The sequence below is a fragment of the Calidris pugnax genome, unplaced genomic scaffold, assembly GCF_001431845.1.
Source record: "Calidris pugnax isolate Ruff unplaced genomic scaffold, ASM143184v1 scaffold135, whole genome shotgun sequence".
Lineage (NCBI taxonomy): Eukaryota > Metazoa > Chordata > Aves > Charadriiformes > Scolopacidae > Calidris > Calidris pugnax.
In genome coordinates, this window is record NW_015090961.1 from 2,904,313 (window position 1) to 2,930,345 (window position 26,033).

At 47.4% G+C, this 26,033-nt stretch overlaps 1 protein-coding gene across 1 annotated transcript in view; it reads left to right on the plus strand.

Moving 5' to 3' along the window:
• Window positions 1-26,033, plus strand: part of PAPPA (pregnancy-associated plasma protein A, pappalysin 1) — a 194,612-nt gene that overhangs the window by 137,893 nt on the left and 30,686 nt on the right. Inside the window, exons 13-18 of the mRNA XM_014952304.1 lie at window positions 690-903; window positions 10,846-11,014; window positions 17,949-18,132; window positions 20,756-20,966; window positions 21,586-21,757; window positions 25,091-25,238. Coding sequence (XP_014807790.1) covers window positions 690-903; window positions 10,846-11,014; window positions 17,949-18,132; window positions 20,756-20,966; window positions 21,586-21,757; window positions 25,091-25,238 — 1,098 coding nt within the window. The remainder of the gene's footprint in view (window positions 1-689; window positions 904-10,845; window positions 11,015-17,948; window positions 18,133-20,755; window positions 20,967-21,585; window positions 21,758-25,090; window positions 25,239-26,033) is intronic.

A 26,033-nucleotide genomic window follows, 5' to 3' on the forward strand; every position in this document is an offset into this window, starting at 1 on the left:
GACACTTTTATTTTCCCAAGACACAATTATTTCCTTCCTCTATAGCATGATCACCTCTAAAATGAGATCACCTCTAAATTCCTCAGTGAGTCCATCACCCTTGTTTCTCTCTCCAGGACCATCTTTGCCTTTTTTAGCACAGAGCAAGACACCCTGAGGCTGAAAACCATCAAAAAACCATCAAAACTGGGCACATTAGAGTAAAGCTCATGCAAAAAAAAGTTTTTAAGCTGAGTGCTAATGACATGCACGGCTCCAAACAAGCCACTGGTGCCCTGCCCGTGGTGCACAAAGCCACCCAGCCTGCCGGCACCGTTTGATGCGCGGTATAAAGGCTCCAACTGTCCTCTCAGACCGGTTTTTACAATAGTGCGACTCCGCTTCCTCCGTGATGGTTGCTCCTGATTTAGCAGAGCACAATAGGAACGTAGCCCTGGACTAAAGAAACTGCTCTGAGAGCCTGCCGCGCTCGCCGAGAGAATGGCAGCCTTTCTTCAGCTGTCCAGAGGGATATACTTCTCTGCTAAGCTCTCCGGAGCGATTTGGGAAGCCCCTCCAGGCAGCTTACCATAACTTTTCAGCTCTATAGGGCCATTCCTATGGGTGAAATGCTTCTGAAGTGCCCAGGGCTCGGGGAAGCGATTGTGTTAAGTCTGACCCTTCCTCTGATCTTGTCTCTCCTCTGGCAGGTGTCCACGTCCTGAGCTGCAGGAACAATCCCCTGATTATCCCCGTCATCCATGACCTCAGTCACCCTTTTTATCACACCCAGGCCGTCCTCATTAGCTTCAGCTCCCAGTTTGTGGCCATCTCCGGGGTGGCCCTGCGTTCCTTCCACAACTTCGACCCCATCACCATCAGCAGCTGCCAGCGAGGACAGACCTACAGCCCGGCGGAGCAGAGGTGAGCCTCTCAGCCTGCTGCCTTCGGCCTCGCCACCCACCTCCCCTGCGCCGGGGGGCCAGGGGGGGCACGGGGGCTGAACCCTGCTGACCCTTTTGTGTCGCCGCTAAAAAACCGGCAGTGTTCTCATTGATCAGGATGGATGGGACATTTAACCCGCATGGGATACCGTTAGTGAATTATTTCCTCTTCCTTTCTCCTCCCTCCTTTATTCCAAGCCTGGAATTGGGGCCGGGTAACTCTCCACACATTCCCCAGTACAGCATCGTTTTTGCCGCTCACGCACCGGCTTCAATCTCACCCGCTTTGTGCTGTTAAAGTGCTACAGGGACCTCCCACGGACGCGGTCGCGCGGAGACAAAGTGATGCTTGTGCCCCAGCAGGGCCAGATCCAGCAAGGTGCTCGGCCCCGAGCTCGGCCACCGGCATTCCCGGTGTTTTTGTGGCGGGGTAAGGGCCCTCAGTACCTCTCCGGATCCGGCCCGCCTTCTGAAAAGCTCTGTGGGACCCCCCAGGATGAAAGGTTTATGGCTACCGTTTTATTCTTGTTGTTATTACAGACACATCAATAGATCACCACCAACCCCTCTCAGTCTCTGCTTTACAGCATCCCACAGAGATTGTGACCTTTCGTGGCCTCTGGTGCGGCAGCTTCACGGATCCTTTCAGTGAGGCAGTGAAAAGAAGAGGGGAGAATTTAGCAAAACCCCTGAAAGAATCATGGGTTTTGTTTTTTTTTTTTTTCTTTTCCTTTTGTGAATTCAAAGTTGTGAGCAGTCGTCATACCATAGCGGCGGCAATAGTAAAACAAGTTGCATATCCCAGCAAACCTCTGCTCAGCCTCCTAAGCGAGCTGTCAGGGGTTTTGATAATGTCCTGGCTTGTTTTGAGGACCTGCTTTTATTCCAGGAAAGGCGGGAGGCTGAGAAAGGGGGAGAGGGAAGGGAAAAATAAAATTAAAAAGAGAAAAAAAGCAAAAAAAAAAAGAAAGGAGTATATCTATAGCTAAATCAATCCAGTCAGTGTGTTCTGACCTAGATTCAAGGAGTCTGATCGTTCTGTGCAATAGGTTGTATAAATGCGGAGGCCCAAAGACAGCCGGATCGAGTTTCAGATGAGAAGTTTAGTTGTGGAAGTTTGGCCAAATCCCAGTGCAGAAGCGGGGACAGAAAAAGAGCGAGAAAGACCCACTGGAAGGAGATGGTGAGAAGCAACGGGGAGCTCGAGAGGGCTGAGGCACAGGACCACATTCCTCCCTCTCAAGTTTTCAGTAGGAACTGAACCATTTGTTCACTTATGAAATTAGAAGTGCTCCGTGTTTAGAAAGTTATTTCCTTAATAAAAAATGCATTCCCCTTAGGCAAAGCTTCAGTGAAGCCTCTGCAGCCCAGCAAAGTAACCTTTAGAAATCTCTTGAAGAAGAATCACCCGCCGCTTGCCTCTTCTTTTTCTCCTCGTTTTTTGTTTTTTTTTTTTTCTTTTTGCATTGTTTTCGTGATGCACTGAACCATCTCAGCCCCTTGCTCTCAAAAACTTCCGCCCGAGCCTCGGTCGTTCAAAGGAACGTTTTAGGTCTTGCAGGTTACAACGCTGGATTGATCATAAAGTTTCCCATGTCAGTCAAGGGACCAGCAACTCTCTGAAATAAAGCCCTGATGCAAAGCCAGTTGAAATCAGGGGGATTTTTTCCATTGATGATAGTGCCATCGTGGAAAATCTCCCCATTTGCCTCGTGGTGGGATCATTTTGGGTGACCACGTAGACTTTCTTCTTCTGTACAAGAAACTCTAAGTGTTCAGGTGTCCAAGATGTAGAGAAAGTTGTGCAGTCAGGAAGTAGGTGATGCCATTGCTGTCCCCTGCCATCATTTTTCTTTGTAATTTTACCCAATCCAGGAAGAGCATAGAAAGGCGGGGGGGGGGGGGAAATTTATTCTTAACCAGCTCAGAAGCTGGATGTGGGTTTTCTGCCTCTCCTGCTCCTGGTCTCCCCATCAGACCCCTTTGGGCAGCAGTCCCACACTGTCTATCCTTCCCTTCTCCTCTTTCCCCACTGGTTGCATTTGACTAATATGATTTTTTAAATCTTTATTTCATTTTTGAAGGAACTTTCCTTCCTACATGTAACCATCAACTGTACCTCTTTCATTTTCCTTAGGTAAACAGGGATATTTTTGCCTGCTTTTTGGCTTCCTTCTACAAGAGATATTATTTCTCTCTCTTTAAGGAGAATTATTTTGTTTGGAGAGGATTTACAGCCAGATACAGGCACTTCTAGGCAAGGGTGCAGATTTTAAATATGTGAGGGAAAAGAAATATATTGGCCCTTAAAAGTGAACACAGCTTTTATTTTGAGGGTGAATGGATCACTCCCATGGGTTAGTGACAACTTAATAACTGAAAATAAAACATGTGCTCACTCTTCTTTCGTAAAACATGTATTACAGTTAATATTTCAGAAGAGAAAAAATCCCATTGAGCTTTTATAGGTAGTTGTCCTCAGTCATCGTTGGCTCTTTTGAAAATCCATTCCATCCTTCTGAAGACGTTTATAGAGGGTTTGAAAAAACAAAACAAAACACAAAACCTTCTGTACTTTCCGTTTGTGTTTTTCCAGTTGTTGTTTTTTCTGCAGCAGCAGAACCACAGGCTCTTTTCTGTTTTCAGCAGAAGTTTACCTCGCTGTGGAGATGTGCTGTAAAAACGGCACACTTCATTTTCACATTGCATCCTTAGACAGTTTTAATGGCCCAGTTAGTTCTTCTCTTGCTCTTTATGGCTCAAATTATTATACTTTTATTATTATTTAGCCTCGTAGAGTGGACGGTGGAGTTGGGTGTGCGGATGCAGAGGTTTAATTTCCCACCCTGCAGCAAAGAAAGCCTGGTGCTTTGGGGCTGCCTTTGACAGCAATTCCTCAGAAAACAGGTTTTTGTCTTTTTCACCAGGTAGGAGACATCAGCTGAGGGTCTCCATCCCTGGCAGGGTGGTCCTTGGGAAGGGCTGCTTTCCCTGCTGCATTCCCGAGACCCGTCCCCTCCTCCATCCTGCCTGGTGCCATTTGCTCTTCTCCTGGAGGCTGCAGGTGGGAGATGTGAAAAGCCAGGTAGATACCCCAATCCAACTGTCAGAATTGTGGATTTCAGGAGTTTCCAGCTTTCTTATCCTCCATTAGCTCCATGTTTACGATGAAGATAAGCCTCCCCTCCCCTGGAGCTGCCCAGTCTCTCCAGTGTGCGCGTCCCACCTTGTGCTTTCAAGTTAGTGCAGCTAAAAGGTTTTTCCTTTTCTTTGTTTGCTTAAATCTTGGCACAAATTAATTGTTGGGGCTGCAAAATTGCTTCTGCATTGGAGGTTTTGGGTTTACCTTCCTCAATAAGTGTGCACATCTGGCCATTTGATAGCCAGGGGGACCAGCACCGTAGACCAAGCCCCACTCCTGGCCAAGATGCCACCTCCTGTCCTCGCCCTGGTCTCTGTGGAGAGCCATCCTCCGGGTGTCACCCTTTGCTGCCCCAAACAAGCCCCAGGGAGACACAGCCCATCCAGCTCTTCTCTTTGTCTTGTTCTCTCCTGCTGTCAGCTTCCCCCATGAGAAATGATGAAGATAAATCTCCAGCAGCACAACAAATGCAACCACCCTTTCTAACACCGGTTATTTTTTTTCTTTTTTTATAAGGGAGGGGGCGGAAAAAAGGGTCTCCTCGTCTCTTTTTTTTTTTTTTTTTTTTTTTTTTCCTGGAGAAGTTTTTTTTCTATAACACTGGGCAGGAAGCGAGGAAATGCACTCTACTCCAGCCCAAAATAAACGTTTCCCTGTCCTGTAAAATGATCAATCTCTGCCCTTTTCCTCCAGCACAGTAAGGGCAATACAACATGCTGCTTGAGGAAATACTAACAAATATAGCCAGTGAGAGAGAAACAGATGTTTTTTTTTTTTTTTTTTTTTTTGTGATTTAATGCAGCTTTCTCTTTCCCAATTCAGCTGCCTTTCCCCTGCCCTGCGTTCTGTCATTAAGCGCAATCTCTGTCAGCTCGCTTCTGGTGAAATTAATGAATTTCTCACAGAACTGTTAATCATAGAAGCTTTGGTCCGTGACATGTGTTATAATTCAATGGGTTTTTAACCTTCGCCCCATTTTGGTAATTGGCAAACGGCATCATTTGGCTTTTATTAAAGTGGAAGGCGATGGGTTTTCTTTGTTCGCCTGGAGAGGCTGTGGCAGGGAGACCCGTGGGGCTGCTGATGGCCGGGCACACAGCTCTGCTCCCAGCCTGGGTGGGTGAAGGAGCTGCCAGACCTTCATGGGTTCAGCATGGACCCCCCCGGGCAGGAGTATCTCACACCACGGGGGACAGACAGGCTGAAGGCAGAGCCGGTCCCCAGGGAGAACGTTGCCCTCCCAGTGGTGGGGACAGCAGAGGGGACATGCTGGCGCGTGCTTCTCCTTCCCCCACAGCTCACCTGGGGTTGGATCAAGTGTTTTCTGTAAATCACTGGTTTTATCCACATTCCTGACACCTTTTTGGTTTGAATTAGGTTTTTTTTGTGTTTGTTATTGGAGTTGAGCCCAATGGTATGGCAGTGAGGTTGCTGAAGGGACCATGGGTGATGCTACTCTTTTGCTCACTTTCATGGGCCAGATCTGAAGGCAAACACCTAAGAGGAAAGGGCTAATGCTTCTTCCAGTGGCACAGTCAGCACAGGTTCATCAGGCCCCATCAAGCCCCAAGGATTTGGGTAGATGTTTTCTGAGAGTTCGTGTTAGTAGAAGGTGGCCAACATGTTTTAGCTGAAAACTGAAGATACGCTCATTGCCACCTTTGCAGTTGATACTTTTTTTATTCCTACAACAAGGAACATGGGTAGCAGTTTTGCTTTTCAATATGGTGCATGTATCTTTGGATTAGAGAGAGAGAACCTGCTTTTGCCTTTAGGGGAACCTCTAGAGAGGAGAAGATGAACCCACTGTAAAGATAGATCCTTTGGAAGCACCCTCAGAAGGTTACCTCTGTATATACTGTGTGTATGGTGGCATAGAACACCACCAAAGTCCACTTCAGACCTGCAGCCCAGGCTGGCTTGGACTGTGGAAAAGGAAGTTTTTCCTGTGTATGATAGATAATGCTGCGGCTCTTCTCACAAAAAGTCTATACCGGGAGCTTTTATGGTCACCTCTGCGTGTGTACGCACCAGAGCTATCACAAAGGAAACAAATAATTGGGACACTATGTTGAGATGAGTTCTTTGAAAAGTGCTTGACCCCAGGGTTAGGAGAAGAGTTTGGCTGCTGTAAGCTTTTCAGAAGAGGAAGTCCTGGATTGTTTTTATGTGAGGAAGGAAGAGTTCCACTTAATTGTTGTAATTCTCTATAAACATGTTAAAATACAAATGTTTCTAGGATTGTGTGACTAAGACCCCAATTTAGCAAAGCCCTTAGCTATTTGCTTACATCCCCCTGTAGTCAAATCTATCAGTGGGACTTAACCGTGCTTTTGAAGTTAAGCACATATTTAAGTGCCTTGCTGAATTGGGGCCAATATTGGCACAGAGAAATAAAGATTTAGAGGCTAATGACTGAGCTCATTTAGATTAGGGATGGGCAGAATGGATTTGAATAAAGTAAAAACTGGCTCAGAGCTTCAGCCTACATGTGAAGCCAGCTCAGCTCAGGGATTTTTACATCACTGTAACGGGCTGCCCTGATGTGTGTTTTTAACACGCTGCAGACAGTGAGAAGTGTGCAAGAAACCCACTGCCCCCTGCGCTCAGCTTGTGTGAAAATGTCACTTTAGGAAATCACACACAGGAACAGGTGAATCCTGAGGTGGCCCTGGTAAAATAAACACTGACAGGGAATATCCCAGGCCCCAACACTTGTTCATTATGTGTATATAAATACATTTATATATGTGTATCTATATCAGTAAATCATTAGAATGTTCCTTGGGTCCCTTGCATTGCTTTTGATGAGACCGGCTCATACTCTGGCAAGCAATTCCCAGGTGCATTTGGGGAGTTAGGACAGACCAGGGATGAGTTGAAATAGGCAGTTTTGATGAAGTCACCCTATTTTGATGGCAAGAAAATGGGATAGGCAGTCCCATGCCAGGATTTCATTCTCAGATACTCTATATTGTTTCTTTCCCAAGGAATGCATAGTTTCTGGAGCATGTGATGATTAACCACTGTTAAATGGCAGTACCCATGCAAGAGCTTCTGTAACCCACAATTCTGTAATATGGATGTGATGGGTTCTTTGTCTAAACTTCCTACTTGGAGATACTAATTTCTCCTTCTTAATTCTGCATTTGCAGAACTCAATTCAAGATCGTGACTTCAAAATTCATTGGGATTTACGGCTGACAGTAGCTGATACCAAATTGGAACCAGTAGCTAGAGAACCAGAAATATTTAAATTGGAAACATTTGGTGGCAGTGGTTGTTTTTTTACAAAAAGTGAATGGTTGTATTGTTTGTCACTGAAGTCATTCATATAGAGTTACAGACAGAGAGAGCTGCCCAGATGATCTGCTAACCGAGGCATAATCTGGAGCCTGGAGGGGGTGGCTAAAAATGTTCCCTGGCCATTTAAGAAGACCACAAGGGGACTTGTAAACAGAAAGAAGAACATCACAATAAGTGTTTCTTAATGCCTTTGTCTGTGGCGTTTCAGTTCTGTAGGACTTTTAAGCCCAGGCTTGCTCATCTGGTGTCCTGATATGAACTCAAGAAACCAGATTCTTTTTCTCCTTTACATTGATGGAAATGAAAAGCGATGCCACCGCGGTGACGTTCCTCCAGATTTCCCTTTGTGCAAATTGCAAAGGTTCTCTTAGGCTCATCCTTCCCTCTGAAGCCATTCAGGGCTGAGTTCAGTGCTGATGTGTAGCACATTGACTCACGTAAGACACTAAATGAAGTAGGTCTGCTATTATTTTATTTTTCCAACTTCAAAGCAAGACGGTTGTCAGATTTTGCGGGCGTTTTACAATGGGCAGTCAAGGTTCTCAACGGGTACTTCTGAGAATGGCTTGGCAACGGTGCTCCCTTTTTTCCTCACTGAGTCAACTTCCCTCATCCCTGGAGCCCTGGCACGGGAGGAACTCGCGTTGCAGCCTCAGCCTCTGAAAATGGGAGGGAGGTGAAGTGATGGTCAGCCTCCGTGGGTATACGTAGCTGGGACGTGTAGGGAGGATTCGGCAAGACATCACTCATCATTTACACTCTCACTCACCATCCCTGTTCAGATAGTCTTGCTAATGTTAATTGGTGACTTACTCAATTAGCAGTGCTGTGAGGTCAGTAAGGTGCTGCTTTGCTCGGGGAGCCATGGTATGTCTGTGGCCTGTGGTTCCTGCTCCTGGGTGGGCATTTACAAAGCAGTTGCAGATAGCACATTCTCCTCACCTCATTTCTCCCCAAGAGGAGACCACCTGGGCACTAGGATATACCATCCATTTGTTCTTCCACCATCTCATCCATAGTCTTATTGATCAGTACAAAGGGAAATCAATGGCAGTTTAAATTTGTGTGTCAGGCTTTGAGCTGCAGTGACTGGGAAACGTGTGAAACCCTTGGTGTGGGACGGGGGAGATCCTGCTGAAGGCAGGATCCCTTGGTGTAGGTCATCTCTGGCAGAGGACCATCCGTTCTGCAGAAGTAATGAGCATCACAGTCATAGTGCTGACAGACAGGCCGCTGGTTGTTGTGTACAAGGGTATGGGGTTGGCCAACACAGAGGTGGAATTCTCCTTCCTCGGTCCTGTCAGCAGCAATACTTTGTGCACAATGAGGAAATAAGATCTTTCTGAGTGTAGAAATTGTTTATGGCTCATCGCACTCCAGGGAAGGGCCGTCACTGAACAAGCAACCTTAAATTACAAGCAGTGGGCACTTCCCATATAGCACTAGTCTGGGACAGAGAAATGAGTTGTGGAGGGACATAATGCTGTCGCTTAATCTGATCTAGAGCTCAGTAGAGACATGTGCAGATGTGCTCCTCTATCAGTGACGGGGGGATAACAATACCAGCCCAGGTGTCTCACAGGGGTGTCATGAAAATTAATTAGATAATGTCTGCACAATGCTTTGAACGCCGCCAAACAGCATGTACACGCTAAGTCCTGTGCTTACTAAGGTGGGTGGTGTCTGGGTGGCTCTTAACCCTTTTTCCAGGAGATGGGAATAGCTTGCTTGTAACCCGTTTCAAAATACGTGTATTGATGGATTGCTTTCCCTTCTTTCTGTAGCTTTCTGTGTTTCAGGTTCTCCCCTACCCATATAAATGGTGAAAGCTTTCCCTCCTGTGAATTAATTTCATTGTATTTAATTTAAATTAATTATAATTTCCAGCAGAGGTGTATCACCCTGTAGGAATCCTTAACTGCAGAAATTTTGTTTCTAGTTCAGAAAACGTATTTGCACATAGAATAGTTTGGGTTGGAGAGGACCTTTAGAGGTCATTTGGTGCAACCCCCCTGCCATGAGCAGGGACATCTTCAAGTAGATCAGGTTGCTCAGATCCCTGTCCAACCTGACCTCAAATGTTTCCAGGGATGGGGCGTCTCCCACCTCTTTTGGCAACCTGGGCCAGTATTTCACCACCCTCATACTAAAGAATTTCTTCCTAATACCTAATCTAAATCTACCCTCATGCTTTAAGACTCTCAGCATTTTCATTGCCCTTTAGCTGAGGGACTGGCCCATAGTCACATTGGAACATGTGCTATAAAGTTTGACTCAGGCCATCGAAGACGCTGAAAGATTTTGTCTCAACCAGGCATCTCTGCGTATACAAAAATAAAACAAACCCCTCTTTTTACAAGTTGTGCTAACTGTTACAAGGGAGAGCAGACAGTTTCTATCTGGGGAAACATTTTCTGGATGGCAGGGCAGCAACCGGAGAGATCTGAAATGACAGCACGCTGCTGAGCTTGATAAGAGCTTATCAACACAGCTACACAGCTGATGTTTGGTGTTCCTCGGGAAGGGGAGTAAAATGAATGTGTTGATTTAAATCGAGTTTCTCAAAGATAAGAGTGTCTATCACAGAAACCTCTCCTCACATGCACACTTATCGCTAACAATATCGGGCACTCCTGAATTCAGCAGAGATTTAAAATTGGACAGGGCATAAGGACTGCTCTTGGAGGGAGAGTACTCTTGTGGGAGGGAGGGAGGGATGGATGGAGGGATGGATGGATGGAGGGATGGAGGGATGGAGGGATGGATGGATGGAGGGAGGGAGGGAGCAATGAAGGGAGGAATGGATGGATGGATGGATGGATGGATGGATGGATGGAGCAATGAAAGGAGGAATGGATGGAGGGAGGGATGGATGTTGGTACAGGAGAAGGAAGGACACAGTGTAGTTGAATATTGAGTAATATTCTGTAGAAGTAATTCTACAGAATTGGCAGGCTCTTCCCTTTTGCCACAAGATCTGTAATTTTCTTCCATTGTCATCACCATTACCACTGTTCCTGTCTTTCAGAAGATATAACTGGAGGGTGTGCTTGTTGGTGAGGAGCCCTTGGCCGGGTTGGGTCCAGTATGGAGTCGGTGTACCTAAAGGGAGGAATGGATGGAGGGATGGATGGATGGATGGATGTTGGTACAGGAGAAGGAAGGACACAGTGTGGTTGAATATTGAGTAATATTCTGTAGAAGTAATTCTGCAGAATTGGCAGGCTCTTCCGTTTTGCCACAAGACCTGTAATTTTCTTCCATTGTCATCACCATTACCACTGTTCCTGTCCTTCAGAAGATATACCTGGAGGGTGTGCTCGTTGGTGAGGAGCCCTTGGCTGGGTTGGGTCCAGTATGGAGTCGGTGTACCTGCTGCCTGGCAAGCCATGAGTTTGTCAGTCAGACACACTTCCTCTGGTGGAGTGAATTCAATGAGTATAATAAAAATACCACTTCTTGTCTCCCACCCAGCTGTGTCCACTACTCCTGCGAAGCCACCGACTGCCAGAAGCTGGAGATCGAGAACGCGGTGCTGAACTGCACGGGTGGCGGGTGGTTCAACGGCGCCCAGTGCAACGTGAGCTGCAGGACGGGCTACATTTTGCAAGTCCATCGAGATGATGAGCTCAGCAAGAGCCAGGTTTGTTCTGCTGGTTTTGTAGGACCCACAATACGGGGGTGAGCAGAGAGATGTGGAGAAATTGAGAGATAACTCAGCCTAAAACCCAGAATCTCAGCTCAGCCTTGGGACAAAGCCTTATCCAAGTACTGCTCATCAGAATAGGAGGTGCTGACAGTGGTCAAATCTCAAGTGTTCCCTAAATTTAGAAATTTTCAACCCAAAAGGCTGAAATAAGTGTTCTGATCTCACTGGCTCTACTCAGCCAAACAGTGTTTCTTGGGTTGGATTTTTTTGGGGCGGGGGAAGGTGTGATTGGTTTTTTGCAAAACCAGTTTCTGGGCAAAATACCTCATTCTTATTCCTCGGGTTGAGGCTAACTGGGTCTTAACTCCTTTGCAGTGTTTCAGTCCGTTGAGTGGGGTATTGAGGAAAACTGACCATTTCTTTAAACATTCAAAACAGGCAGATCCTTTGTGCTGGGGGAGGTGGCCAAGGGTGTATGTGGAGCATGTCCCAGCCTCGGGATGCCCTGGGGAGCACGGGGTGCAGGGGTGTGGGACAAGCACCCCAGTTTCTCCTCCCCTCTCTAATGGTGCTGGATGCCTTGAGCACGATGTGGGGGTGGTTTCCCCCATCAGCACCTTCTTGCTGGTTTTTGGGGCAGCAGACATGTCTGGGGTGGGTAGGGCTGGGGGCAGTGGCCGTGCTCACAGCCTGCCTGGGTTTGTGAAATACCACGTTCTCCATCAGCTCGTGGAGCGGGGAGACAGAACGGAGGGGAATGAGTCAGCCCTTTCAACTCAATTACAAAACAAATACAGGACCCCGCGAGCTGGGCCTCTTCCATCCTAATTGGCATCAGCACCAGAAGCCCAGCTCCAGCTGAGCATTTTTACAGAACAGAAAACAAGTTCTCGGACGAGCCTGAATGGCTGAACCAGGAAAGAGTTGGAAGGGAGCTGTACATCGAGCACACAGGAATCCCAAACCAAATAAAACAGCCTAAACATGTTTCACCAGCGCCGTGTTATTTAAATAGGAGAAGTGCCTTTTTGGGGAGGGGGGGGAATCAGCCAACTGTATATGGTTTTGCTGGGAGAAGTTTGGTTTCAGAGCCTTGATCAGACTCACATGACAGGAGAGGAGGATTTTTGCACCCTTAGCTGCTGTGATTCACTGCCTCTTACAACACGCTCCCTCTCCCCCTGCTCTTCTATTGCGCTCCGTCCTCTTTTTTCCACTGATAAAAACCCCGAGGCCAATGGCTTTGTTTTGCTCAGTGCTGTGTGTTCACTGTTCAAATCAGGGAAGGAGTGGAGCATCTTAAAGATATCCATACTCAGCTAAGCACATTAAACACACGCTTTAAAAGTTTATTGTGCTTTGGAGATCTGTTGAAAAGGAACAGGCAGTTTCTTTCGCTGTCGGCTTGTTATATTTCTTTATGTCAGGTGCTTCAAGACAGATCTTGTGGAACACGTAGGCAAAAAATGAATTATCCAAGAAAGTCCAAAATCCATGGTTTGGATTCCTAGTATTGTGTTGTATTGAATTGCATTGTGCTCCTTCCACAATTGCTTCCCAGCTTCAGCTCCTCTTCTGAGCACAAGCATTTGGAGGTGAGATAGGGCATTGAGTTGTTATTGATGGTCAGAAGGACTTTCTGCTGTGATTGAGGAACAAAGCTGCTGGTTGCCTCACTGTGGTCATTTAGTTGGATATTTTGCTTGATTGACTGATTTTAGGGTCTAGAGCTAATTTTTTTCTCATTTTACTGACAGTGGGGAGGGCTGGACAAGGAAGAGGAGGAAGGAAAGTTGCTCTGCTCATGCTGATGTTTCACACTCTTGGGTAGGAAGAAGGCTGAGGTGAGATGTGATGTCTCGAAGAGCAGACAGAACATCAGTGGCTCATGACCACAGCATGATGATGAAGATGATTGGCAGACCAGCACAAACACCCTGGTTTAGCATCTGAACTGCATTTGTCTTCCATATTTCACTGAAAGGCAGAAAAAAAGGGGTGAACAGAGAATTAAAAGCAAAATTTTCAAAAGCATCTCAGAAATGTGGGGGCATAAGTCACATTTCAAATCAATCTTTCACATCTAAGGGGTCTTTGAAAATCTTCGTAACAGTTTCTGCACTTTCTGGCCTCTGTGTCTTCTGAAGCCACCATTTTAATCAGTCTTAGGGCAAAAAAAATCATTCATCTCTGTTCTCCGAGAAGCTCCCATTTCCAAATTCTGTTAAAACTCCATAAAATCACCAAATCCTGAAACCATCAACACTAATGTGCAGTAGAAACTGTTTGCTGTTTGAAAATAAATTTTAAAAAAAAAAGGCTGAGCTGTTTACAGACCCTTGGGCTCTCTCTCATCCTCATTTAGGGACTCAACAGCAACAACAACAAAAAAGGTTTGCATAGTGATGGAGCAAAGCCCTTCATGTATCTTTCTCACAAAGAAGATCTCGGGATGTTTTCATTTTCCTCCGATTTCTTCCCACCCCCCTGACAACTCCATCGCTCTTTCTTCTCTTCTCCCCGCTTTGTCTTTCACTGCTTTCCTCCCCCTTGTCCTTCACTGAAAGCCCCGCTCATTCAGTGGCTTGTTGTCATCTCTCCTTGAAGCTACCACCACTGCTGCTCTGGTCAAGAGGTGTTATTTAAAACCCAGCAGCTCCCTAATGTTGTGCAAAGGCATCATCAATCATGCCAGGAAAAGAAAGCGCGGCTCATGTGGGTTCAATTAGAGACACAGTAGTGGGCAGAAGTGGAAGAATACTTAGAGGGGAGGGCACAGCTGTTCATTTTTAAGGAGAGGAAACTTCACACGTGAAGCATCGCTTGAAGAAGGAGCCGGCTGGGATCTTGGGCAGCAGGAAAGAGACGTGAATTCTCCCAAGCTGTTAAAAGTCCCAAGAAACAAATCTTTCTGGCACCAGATTTGTGTAAGTTTGCATCCTCTTCACTGTGCTGCACACTGTATCTTTGGAGGCCCTTTTTTTCATCCCCCCCCTCCTCTTTTCTCCTCCTCTGCCTCCCTCCCTCCTTGCGTAAGCGGCTTTTGGGAGGCAGGACATGAAGGGAAGCGGTTGCTGTGATGCCAGTCAAGGCAGCACGAAGTGCCCAAAGTGACAGCTAATAAACCAGATGAGAAAGCCAAGTGCTTCCTCTGGACTGCTGTGAGCCGGGTGACCTTGTCGGATCAGACAGGCGAAACGGGCACGTGCCTGCTCAGGCTCGGGGTGGGAGAGCTGCACGGGCAGGCGCAGATGCTGCCACAAAGCCCCGGTGTCGTGTCCAGAGGTGGCTCTGCTCAGGCTGAGTTGATTGGAAACCCCCCTCCAAGGTGGCATTGGGGAGAGGTGAGCATCCTGGGGTCCTGCCCCCGAGCACCGCAGTCATAGAATCACAGAATCTTAGTGGTTGGAAGGGACCTCTGAGATCATCGAGTCCAACCACACACAAAAAAAAAAAACAACCAAAAACCCCCCCTCCAAGGTGGCGTTGGGGAGAGCTGAGCATCCTGGGGTCCTGCCCCCGAGCACCGCAGTCATAGAATCACAGAATCTTAGTGGTTGGAAGGGACCTCTGAGATCATCGAGTCCAACCACACACAAAAAAAAAAAAAACATAAACCAATAACCTTGGGCACTAGAGCATGCCCTGAAGAGCCATGTCTATACGTTTCTTAAATACCTCCAGGGATGGTGACTCCACCACCTCCCTGGGCAGGCTGTTCCAGTGCCTGACCACTCTCTCAGTAAAGTAATTCTTTCTAATATCTAATCTAAATCTCCCTTGCCACAACTTTAGACCATTTCCTCTGGTCTTGTCGTTCGTCCTTTGGGAGAAGAGGCCAACACCTGCCTCTCTACACCCTCCTTTCAGGTAGTTGTAGAGGGCAATGAGGTCTCCCCTCAGCCTCCTCTTCTCCAAACTAAACATGCCTAGTTCCCTCAGCCTCTCCTCATAGGACTTGTTCTCCAGGCCCCTCATCCCACCTTCGGGTGGGACATTGCAAGAGGGAGAAGCTGAAAGCTGGTGGGTGCCATCTGCATCCATTTCCATGGTAGGGTTCTCCTCGGTGCTTTCAATCAAAGCCCCACTACTCTTTGTCTCCATTGTGGGGAACGTTCTCTCTTCTGTTCTGCTGCAGAAACGCATGTGCTCCTATTGCTTGAAGTGATGACATGATAGAACATGGTTTAAAATGTGCCATTATTATGTCTGACCTTGAAAACCTCAGCTTCCATCCTACAAAGTGTGGAACAAATTACCGGAAAAAGCCGAGAAGCCAGGATCTTACCCTGATGGGCACAGCTTCTCTGCCTGGGAAGGGGCTCACCAGTTTGCCAGGAAGAGGAAAAGCCATATGGGTCTGGAAGGAGGTGACTCTTCCAGATTTGGTCAGTGGTTTTGTTGGGAAAGTACCATGGGGAAAAATCCAGAGATGAAAACGTGGAGAGACTTAACTCGTTTTTTTCACATCAAGATCTAGAACAGGGATGGAAATAAAGTGCAGTGGGAGTCTGGCTCTAAGGAGGGATCCCTTCCGAGCGGGGATGACATTGCATTTCCAGAAGGCTGGAGTGTCCTCCTGGAGCTTCCTGATAACAAAGACCACATCTGCAGCTGAAATACCCTCAGTGTTAGCTTGGGCAAAACGTTCTTGCCCGTCTTCTCTGAGGTGTGACTGTCACGCACAGATACTGCTTCTGTTTTAATTTGGGTTTTATATTGTGGATTCTGAATTTGCACTGTTTATTTATGTAGAGCTACGACTGACGCACAGCCCTGTCATTAGAGAAACTCCCCTGTGCACCATACTGTGCCAGCCAGCAGGAGCAATCACTCATTCCCAAACTAGATCACACCAACGCTAAGAACTGAATTCTTGAATTCTCTGAGTTGAATCTCTTGGCGCCGGTAGATCTTCCTCGTGCTCAGCGTGGATCCAGCAAGATACAGTGCAAGACCCAGGTCTTTTCCATAACGTTTGGGTAGCCCCTGTCATCAATACCTTGGGTTTATGTTTTAACCTCCTGCTGTGGAGGTGCACAGCAGCCACAGTGGCAGAGTGTTATTTGCTGATAGCATCTGCTAAGGGCAATGGAGGCTTTGCTGAAGGCTGGAGCAGCCCAGCCTGGAGTGCAAATGTGGTGGTGATGCTGCTGTGTGTGTGAGCTGTGAGGACATGGCAATATTCTGTGTCATCCCTTCTCCTCCGGCCATCACACCGCACCTTCCTGCAAGCACAGGTAGCTTCAAGCCGTCAACTGTCCACAGAATATGAATATCTGTCTACTTTTTAACGGAGCGAATAATCTGATAAGCAACAAAGGCAGAATTAATAGCCTCTGGAGAGCAAAATGATTGGGAATGAGAACACAGAGTGCCACTTCACCTGAGCGCTCTGAGAATCCCGGAATGTGCTACTCTCAATTTGTATAAAAGACATTTTTTTCCATCAGCAGTGCTCCCTGTTTAAATAAACTCCACAGTCTAGAAAGGGGTTTTGTGCCCACTTGGGAAGTGTCCAGTTTCTCAGCTCTGGGACTGCTTTTTCCATTCTGAATGCAACCATATATCAAAGGGAGACAGGTCTGAACTTCTGTTGAAACCATTAGGGTGTTTTTGCAAAAAGGGAATCCAGGTCCCTTTGATGTGTGCTAGAAAAATTCCCCTTCCCTTTATAAACCCAGATCAATGGTCGGCGGTGCAGGTCTCCTGTGAGCCTACCAGCCCTGAATAAAATATTCCCTGGAGGCAGAGGAGCGCTGCTCTACGGCTTGGTCAGATTCCTCACCGCTATCTTCCCCTTCTCCTGTTGGGGTTTCTCACATTTCTTTTTCCTCTGTCCCCCTCCTTATTCTGGTATGGAGGCAAGAGTCCTACTTTCAGATTCTTTAATTCTGGTTTTTAATAATTTTTCCTTTTTAATTAAAAAGTGGATACATTGTTTATTCTGTTCTCTTTGCCAACATCTGTTTGTCCTCCCATCACCCTGTAAATTCTTCATCTTGGCTTTGGGAGGATGGCTCCTTTACCTCCCCCCCTTTTTTCCTCTCTCCCTAGCACTTCAGGATTTCAATCTGCTGCGTTGTTTGGATTATTCCTCAAATCCACAGAAGCGTAGCTGCGGTGTAGCTGTGATGGTAGAGTGACATTAGGGACGTCAGAGCACAGGCACTGACGCTGTACTCGGACCCCTCAAGTGCCAAGTGAACCTGTTGGCAGGATGCTCTTGGGTCCATCCATGGCAAACTCCACCAGGCAGAAGTCTGTCTCTCCGGCATGCGTGTCCCTGGTGCCAGGGCAGCAGGTCCCCAGTTTCATCTGGACCCTCGGGGCACTCTGAGAGCAGAAGCTGTTCCACCAGCTGTCAGGATCTGAACACAATGTTGACGTGGCCCAGGCCACCTCCCTTGGTTCCCCAGTCCAGGGGTGACTGACACCTCTTGGGAGAGCCTCGGATGGGAGTCCCGAATGGGTTCACATCAAGTTGGCTTTTATTCAAACCCAAGAGTGAGTTTGACTGCTCCGAAGTACGTGGGGATCCCCTCGGAGGGGCTGTGTCACTGCAAAGGTGATGGGGATGAGGGATAGCTGTCAGCTCCAGACAGCTCAGACCTGTGAACTCTTTTCTAAGCACGAGGCTCACGGCGTGTCTTGGGAGGCAACGCAGACAAGAGCTCAGATTATTTGTAGTGCTCCACTCCTTATATTGAAGCACTTTGGTGTCTCAGACCAGAGGTGATGGAAATACATCCTGGTTCTCTCCCCTGGTTTCTTGTGGGACCTCAGTGTTTTCAGTAGCCCCTGTCCAAATGATGATGGTAGTGATCACACTCAGTTTTGCTTGACTTGTGAGCCAAATTAATGGCTGTTATTAGGCTTGACATGGTTTTGCTGGCTGTGGTGGCTGTAGGCATGTGTCTTTTTCCAGACGGAGTCCAGCATCACCATGACTTGCACGGATGGGAAGTGGAACAAGCAGGTGACCTGCGAGCCCGTGGACTGTGGTGTCCCAGACCAGTACCATGTCTACCCTGCTACCTTCAACTGCAGCGAGGGGACCACCTTTGGCAAGAAATGCTCCTTCACTTGCCGGCCTCCAGCTCTTCTGAAAGGTATTGGCGGGTGTCTGTGCAGTGACCTGGGGGTAGCCGCCCCGCTGACAGACTGTTCCCAGTAATATATGGTACTGTTGCTGTTGTTTTAGAATTATTCATGATATTTTAAGTATGAAGAATTATGAGACTCTATGGGAAGGTTTATTTATATTAGAAGTTAAGTTCCTTTGCATCTCTCTATTACCTTCCTCTGACCTTTCCTTGATCACGGCTGGCCAGGCAGTAATGACAGTGAATATTGCTTCCATACAACCAAAACATGGAAAAGTCATGGGGATAAATCAAATTGAAGTCTCTCATCTTCTTTCTCATGCCTTCTCTGTTTTCTGTGTCTGTCTCCCTTCCATGCCTCTTCCATGTATTTGGAAAGGCAGGAGAAGACTGAAGTCCCGTGTCCCAGTGGCACATTCCCCTGTCACTGTTTTTCCTAATTCATCCATCACCTTTCTCCTTTCCACACTCATCTTGCTCTACCTCTGACCTTTCTCTCCTCTTCTTGTTTGGGACTCTGTACAATTTTATTTTTTTTTTCTTAAAAATAACACACTCTGCTGCCCTCTTTCCTTTTCTTCCCCATCTTCTTCCCTGCTGCTTTTCTGCTAGTGTCCCCATCATCTCAGCACCGTTGACTCTTCTGCTCACTGCCACATTAGCCTTTTTGGTATGGTCCTCAGGAAACAAGAAAAGATATCATTGTTAATTTGAAGGAACATTAGAGCCAAATTAACTTGTCATCTTGCAGTGGAGTAATCTTCACTGCTGTTGTCAGCTCAGGTACAAACGCTGTGTAAGCTTTTTTTGTACATGTGGTATCACCTTTTCTGCCAGGATTCATTGCAAACCCCAGCAGAGACATGGGGAGTATTCTTCATTTCAGTGAAAGGGTATGTTGATTTCTTCATATATAACCAAATTGCTTAATTCTTTTAACTCCGACTTAGGAGGGTAACCACACAGCAGCCAACACACAGTGAAAGTTAGGACTGGTCAAAGGGGAGATTTTTATCAAAGAATTCCCTTTTTCTGTTCATACACTCAGAGGGTCATCTTCAACAAGGGGTGTTTTTTGCCTTGAAAATGCCTGGAATTTTTTTGAAGGGGCAGTGAAAATGATAATATTCATCATGACCAGCACGAGCTTCAGCTGATGACTCCGGTGGGGGTCACTGGAGGGATGATGCCCAACCCCCAGGTCAGGGTGGGCAGCTGTGGGGTGTAGCATCACTTCACTTTTGTCCAGAAACTCTGTGAGCTGTGAGGTAAAGGCAGCATTTGGTGTACAGCCATCGGTGATGACTAATAGATGTTGCCACTAAGCTTCTGGAGAATGGCGTTGGGATGACTCATGCCTAATTCAATCACTGACGTCATGACAGCCACTGTTGGTAATGTCACAGCTTATCACTTTGCAGTGGCAAGTATGATATCACCACGGCTGGTCTGCAGAGCTGCTGCATGAGTCAGAGCAGAGGAGCACGTTGGTGCTCTAGAAAAGAGCTCCCTTCTGCACAAAATCCCTCTGCGATCCTCTGCAGTCGGGGAGGGGAGGGAGAAAATCAGGGCTGATTTAATGCAGCTTCTCTTATCTTCGTGGGTAGGGCAGGAGGGCTCCTCCACATACCTCCCTGAGCCCTCCAGAGCCTTTTGTTTTCTTCTTCTTTGAATTCCAGCCTCGTGCCCCGGCTCTCTTCCTTCCCTCTCAGAGAGATGGCATTGCTCTGGGGTTAGCAGTTTGACGGTATTATTTTGGATAACTCCGAAGTTGGCTTGCTGTCGAAAATATGCCTTGTGGGTTGAGAAGAGTTCCTGCAGCAATGCTCGGGGATTTCAATAGAGTATTAGGGATTTTTGAAGGGTTAGTGGCTCATAGCTGCGCTTTGTTTCTTAGGAAAAGCTTATTCCTTTTCAACATACGGCATAAAATAACAAAGAATGTGAAATACACTGAGACTAGGCTACTTTTAGCTTAACCTTCTGAAGTCAAGTAGGTCATAGCAGAGGCAAATAGATCTATTGTACCTTTTACCTTTGAGGTGCTGGCCAAGAAAGCTTCCTAAGGAAAATGAGTCTCTAATGAGTATTATGAATCGTATTTATCACACCAGTCCCCAAGGACTGAGAGTCCCCAGCTGAGAATGGCTCCTCATTGTGTTGGAGTAGTGACTCTAATACTAACAGATGCTGCTCCAAAAGGCTCAAAATCGGAAAAAGAAAAGGACAGATTCAGGGAAGAGATATAACACAGAAGCAGAATGAAGAATGTAATGGCACCAAACCCTCTGTTAATGCCATGACTTTGGAGAGGAGGGGGTTGATGTATGAAGCGAGCTTCCTTTCAGAGGAGAACAAAATAAGGAAGAGAAATACAAAAGATTACAAAACCAGTGTGGTTTCCCCTATGCTATAGCATTTCCTGAAATAAGCACTGTCTGCCTGTCATCTGAAAACAGAGTCCTTAATGATTTAATGCCATCATCTAGAGAGAGAAAACGCGTAGGACATACGCAGTTGAATTTGTCAAACCAGCTGAGGTGGCTTTTGATGTATTATGGGTGTAACGACATCTCGAAAAAAAATAGTCCTGCTGAACGTTGTTAACTTTGCTCACTGCTCTTCTCAGGAAACAACAGCAACTTGACCTGCATGGAGGACGGGCTGTGGTCCTTTCCAGAGGCCCTGTGCGAGCTGATGTGTCGAGCACCATCCGTCGTCCCCAACGCGGATCTCCAGACTAGTCGTTGCCGAGAAGATAAGCACAAAGTGGGCTCCTTTTGCAAGTACAAATGCAAACCAGGTTACCATGTCCCTGGATCCTCCAGAAAAGCAAGAAAGTACGTGAAGGAGTAACACCGTGCGGTCAGCGTGACTCAGAGAGCCATGGGTTAAAATGATTTGGGGAAAGGGATGGGCTGTTTATAACAGGCTGTATGTGCTGTAAGGAATGTCACCAAGCAATTCCTTCATGGAGATAATTGTGTGGTTTCAAGGGGATTTAGGCACCCAGCTCACTCAGGCCTCTTTGAAAATCCTAACCAGTGCTCAAAAAACAGGCCTTACCTTAGAAATACCCCTTTGATATTCAGCCTGGGGAGTCCCCTTTGAAACGCTGCAGGAAAGGGTTAGTGCTATCATATACTTCTGACTCTGCACAAACCCACTTCAAACCAACCACAGCCCACAAGCCTGGGAAGCGGAGCTTTTGGGAGACGTGTCCAAGGCCAAAAGAGGAGTTTAGGCTGGGCAGCTCAATGTTGGCTTTGCAAATAATCGTTATTTTCGCTCCGAGACCTCATGACGCAGATTCACGACTTGTTCCCCAAGTGTTAAAAGCTCAAGCACGCCCATCCCCTGCAACCTGCTACCAGAGCTCAGAGGCTTTGGAGGCTCCGAGCTGACTCAGCCACTCACTAAATGGTCTTGTTTTGTTGTTTTTTTTTCCTGCACAAAAAGGCGAGCCTTTAAGATCCAGTGCACGCAAGACGGCACGTGGCTGCCGGGCGCTTGCGTGCCCGTTACCTGTGACCCTCCACCTTCCAAGTTTCATGGGCTCTACCAGTGCTCCAATGGCTTCCAGTTCAACAGCGAGTGTCGGATCAAGTGTGAAGATGATGACAATCAGTCGGTGAGTCTCTCTTGCCCGGGTTATCTCAGCCCCATACAAGCGCAGTTTTAGGAGGTGTTCCCTAAGGACCCTGATCTTGGAAGGACGGAGTGCCATTGAGACCAGAGACAGAGAAATGGAAGAGGGAAAGACATAATTAAAGGAGAGGGAGAGAACTACCGTGAAGAGCCTGGAAATATTACTTTCATGATAGTAGTAATGGTATTAATTATTGCCCGTGGAGGACTAGCAGTGAGGAACTTACTCTTTCCGGACAATAAGTGAGTGAAAAATCTGCTAGAAAATCTAGCAAAAAATAAAGAGTCATGAATGAAAGTAAGTAGGATATGAGTTACCTACACTTGTGCTGTTTGTTCCTTTCATTTTACCTTGCTTTTCTCCCCAGTTCTTTTCTCATTGTCATTATATGTATGTGTGCCATAGGATAATTTAACTTTATAGGGATTACAACTATTCAGGTGAACTGTCTCTAACCTTTCATGTTTTTCTGGCTGTGAAGGTGTCATTTGGCATCAAGGGTCAGATTCTCATCTGGCATAAATCAGTGTGTTGCCATTGGCTTCCCAGGAGCTGTGTTCACTGATAGGGGAAGGTCTGGCCTTCAGTATCTTGTTTGAAATGCTTAGTTGTCCTCACCAGAGGTAATTATAGTTTGTGAGATAAGTAACTTCTCCCAGAAGTGCTGCTGCTGCTGCTGCTGAATACGCTTGGGAAGAGAAAGTGGGGCTGTAGAAGCTGCTGCTACTACACGCAGTGCAGAGGGCAGGGAGTGCTCTGGCAAAGGCCTTTTTGTGTCATTCCAAATTCTGAGGACATATTAAAAATGGACCAGCCCTTCCCTAGGGCCAGTGACCTGCAAGACACCTCTGATGCCTGCTCCAAACATTAAAAGCCAATTGCTGCCCCTATTCCCTGGCAGGTTGGCCTGTCTTCTTCATAGGGACAACCAGCGGAGCCATGTGGTTTGGCATCAGGGCACCTGGAAAAGGCTTCTTTCTCTAAGTCGGACGTGAGGTTATGGGCCTTGTGAAATGAGAAGTAGCACCCATGGGTGCAGATTGGGTGGGAGCCCTGGGATGCATCTCCCAGAGCTTTGTGCATCTCCCACTTGCTGGGGCTGGTCAGCGTGGAGAAGACACGTACCATCGCGGCCATGCAGGGCAACTGGGGCCACCAGGGCAATGACAACTGGTGTAACCGGGCTGTGTTTGCTTTTAAATGAGCTGAAGAGGAAGCAAGCAGGAGAGTCAGGGTTACAGCAATAATGAGGTGAGCTCTGGAGAGTGAGAGATACAGCCATGTCTCTATTCACTGTCAGGAAGGGAGCAGTGACTGTCCAGCTGTGAAGGCACCTTGAGCAAAGGAGCAGATAACATCTTGAGAAAGGGATTTGCAGAAAAAGGTATTTCCAGATATCGCAGAAAGTAGACTGCAGGAAAAGAAGGAGGGCTCCTGGCACAAGGCAGAACCACTTGAGAGGTGTTAATTATTTAAGGATTAAACTCCACTAAGTCTCTCTCAGCTATATAAGGTGATAATGCACGTTGCATCCAAGCAAGAAACCCAGCAGGGATTTTCACAAGAGATTTTGCAGGTCAGGGAGTGATGGACAGTATGTTACTATAGCAATGGATATCCTGGGATCTCTGGGTATGTTGCAGAAACTATACAATAGTATCCTCAAGCCCAGCCAGCTCCAGGAACATAAATCAGGTTTCATGGCTCACCTTTAAAAATCATGTTTTAACCCTGGCATGCAAATTGCAGTGGAAGTGCACTACACTTGCTAGAACAGCAAATTGTGCTCAATTATCACTTAGCGATCTCTTCCTGTATTTGTCACCACGCTGCAAGATCATTACTCAGCTGTACATATGGCATCTCTTAATCACCAGGAATGTAATGGTCATTTAAGCAGGTTCCTCCCCTGGCACCCAGAGCAAGGGTCTTCCATTTCTGAATATTGTGCACAAATCATATAAACAGTCAGATCTAAATTAATCAGTCTCTGCCAAACTGGCCCTTAGGTGAGAGTCACCAAGCTGGATCACACCCTGAGTCCATCTGGTCCATTATCCTTTCATATGATTTTCTTATTACTTCTGGCAATGGCCAGATGTCTAGAGAAGGGGAAGCAGGTCCCACGCAGTAGTCTGCTGATAAGACCACTTTGCATCTCACTAAACATTGTGTTCGTCAACAAAGCTGAGCAAAAAAAAAAAGCATTGGGCTATTGAGGAGGAGACTAAGACTGAAGGCTGCACAGTCTTCCATGCCAGTACCAGGGGCTTGTGCTGTGCCACAACGGGTGTGGGAGGTGGGGAAGAGCTCCTAGGAACAGTTCAGCAACCCTGCTGAGATCCCAGCATAGACAGCACCCCAAAGGATCCCCAAAGATCTCCAAGAACAGGCTGGGTTGATTGCATGGATGTAAAAGGATGTAAAAGGAGTGAGGAGAAGCAGAGATCCTTCATGGTTCTCCCACCCAGCAAGGCCCCCCTGCGGGAGGTTTGGAGCCCAGCCACCCCAGCCATCCTCCTGTGGAATGTCCCACGTTTGCCCCATGGCAGCTGGGCTTGCAGATCCTGCAGAACAGCTTGTGCAGAAATCCCCAATGCCATGAGGATAGATCTGACAAAAGATTGCCTGTACCCTCCTTTGTTGTTTCTAAAGGGCATGATATTTCCCCTCGGACTTTGGTATTCATTCTTCAGTATCAGAGAGAGAATCTTTTCTGTAAGAGAAATGTCATATTCTATTCCTTGCCCATTCCCACACCAGAGGATTTTTTTTTCCTCCTTTCCACCTGCCTCGGTGTGTGTCTGTCTCAGCCCCTTCGCTCGCTGTCACTCAAGGCAGCCAAGCTCTAAAGAGCACGTTCTGCCCTGCTAAGCATCCCTGCTCTCCTTCCTCCTTCAGAGGGCCATTGGGGATTCTTTCCTTTTCGAGACAAAGACGATGCAACCAGTTAGAAAATGGGAAGAGGGGAGAGGTGGTCTGCATTCAGTGCAAACCTCTCGACAGCAGCAGAGAAGGCAAATGGGGTGAATGCACCTTTATTGCAACCAGAGGGGGTCTGTTTTAAGGTAGAGACCTTGTAAAGCCATTGCATTGCACAGAAAAGGTTTGTGGGGGTGTTTGTATGCTTTCATTTGTTTATTATTCTTTGGAATAAAACTCCTTCTTGCCCCCGAGGCTGACAGCCCTAACGGGGGCTCTCCCAGCTCCGGCAGAACATTGCTCCCAGCTCAGCTCTGCCCTCTTCTCACCACCCGGCCTGTCCTCGTTGCTGTTTTTGTGACCATCCTCCTTCTCTCCTTCTCTCCTTCCCAGGGCCGTGGAAGCAACGTGATTCACTGCCGGAAGGACGGCACCTGGAGCGGCTCCTTTCATCTCTGCAGGGAGATGCAGGGCCAGTGCGCGCTGCCCACGCAGCTCAACAGCCACCTGAAGCTGCAGTGTGCCAGCGGCTACGGAATAGGTCTGTGACGGGGGGATGAGGGTCAAAGGGGAGTGGGGAGCAGGGAACAGGAGAGGGGGAAGAGGATGGGAATGAGAGGGAAGAAGGAAGGAGCCTGCAGTCCTTGAAGTCACCTTCTGCTGGGGACCTGAGCGAGAGGCTGCTGCGGGAGGCTTTTCAGGGAACTGCTTTTAGGAAACGTGAAGCTTTGAGAAGGCTGGGCATCACGTAACGTGCTCTGATTGCCTGCTCCTTGAAGCACTTCAAGTTTCGTCGTGTTCCTTCTTGGCCAGCTGGTTTTACTGGGCAGCCAGCATGCCGGACTATGCCAGAGACGCAGCTAGTCCTCCTCGAAAGACAGGGAGAGGTTGTCCCTGCATTTGCTCTCACACTTTCACAACGTCCCCCTCCTTCAGCCTCACACAAACACTCACACCCGGAGGCTGAAGGGCAGGAAGCTCACAGGGACGCGCAGCACCAGGATAATTCAGGTCTCTCCAGAAAGAATATGAGACCAGCCAAGCATCCCCTTTGGTGTGAGCTGTTTAGGAGCTGTTGTAAGGGTATGTTTCCCCCCTTTTTTTCTGAGGTGCCTGGGCCCTCTGCAAGGGGTGATGAGCACTGGGGCACTTGCTGTGCTCAGCTTTTCTTTGTGTCCCCCAGGCAGAGGGAGGGATGGACTGCACCCCAACGTGCACACACTATATTGTATTTTCACCCCCCCTTTTTTTGAGGTCTGTAAGGGCTGCAAGGGGAGCTGCACTGGCTGCAGCCCACACAGACCTGCGAGGCCCCTTCCTGCAGCCCCCCTCCCAG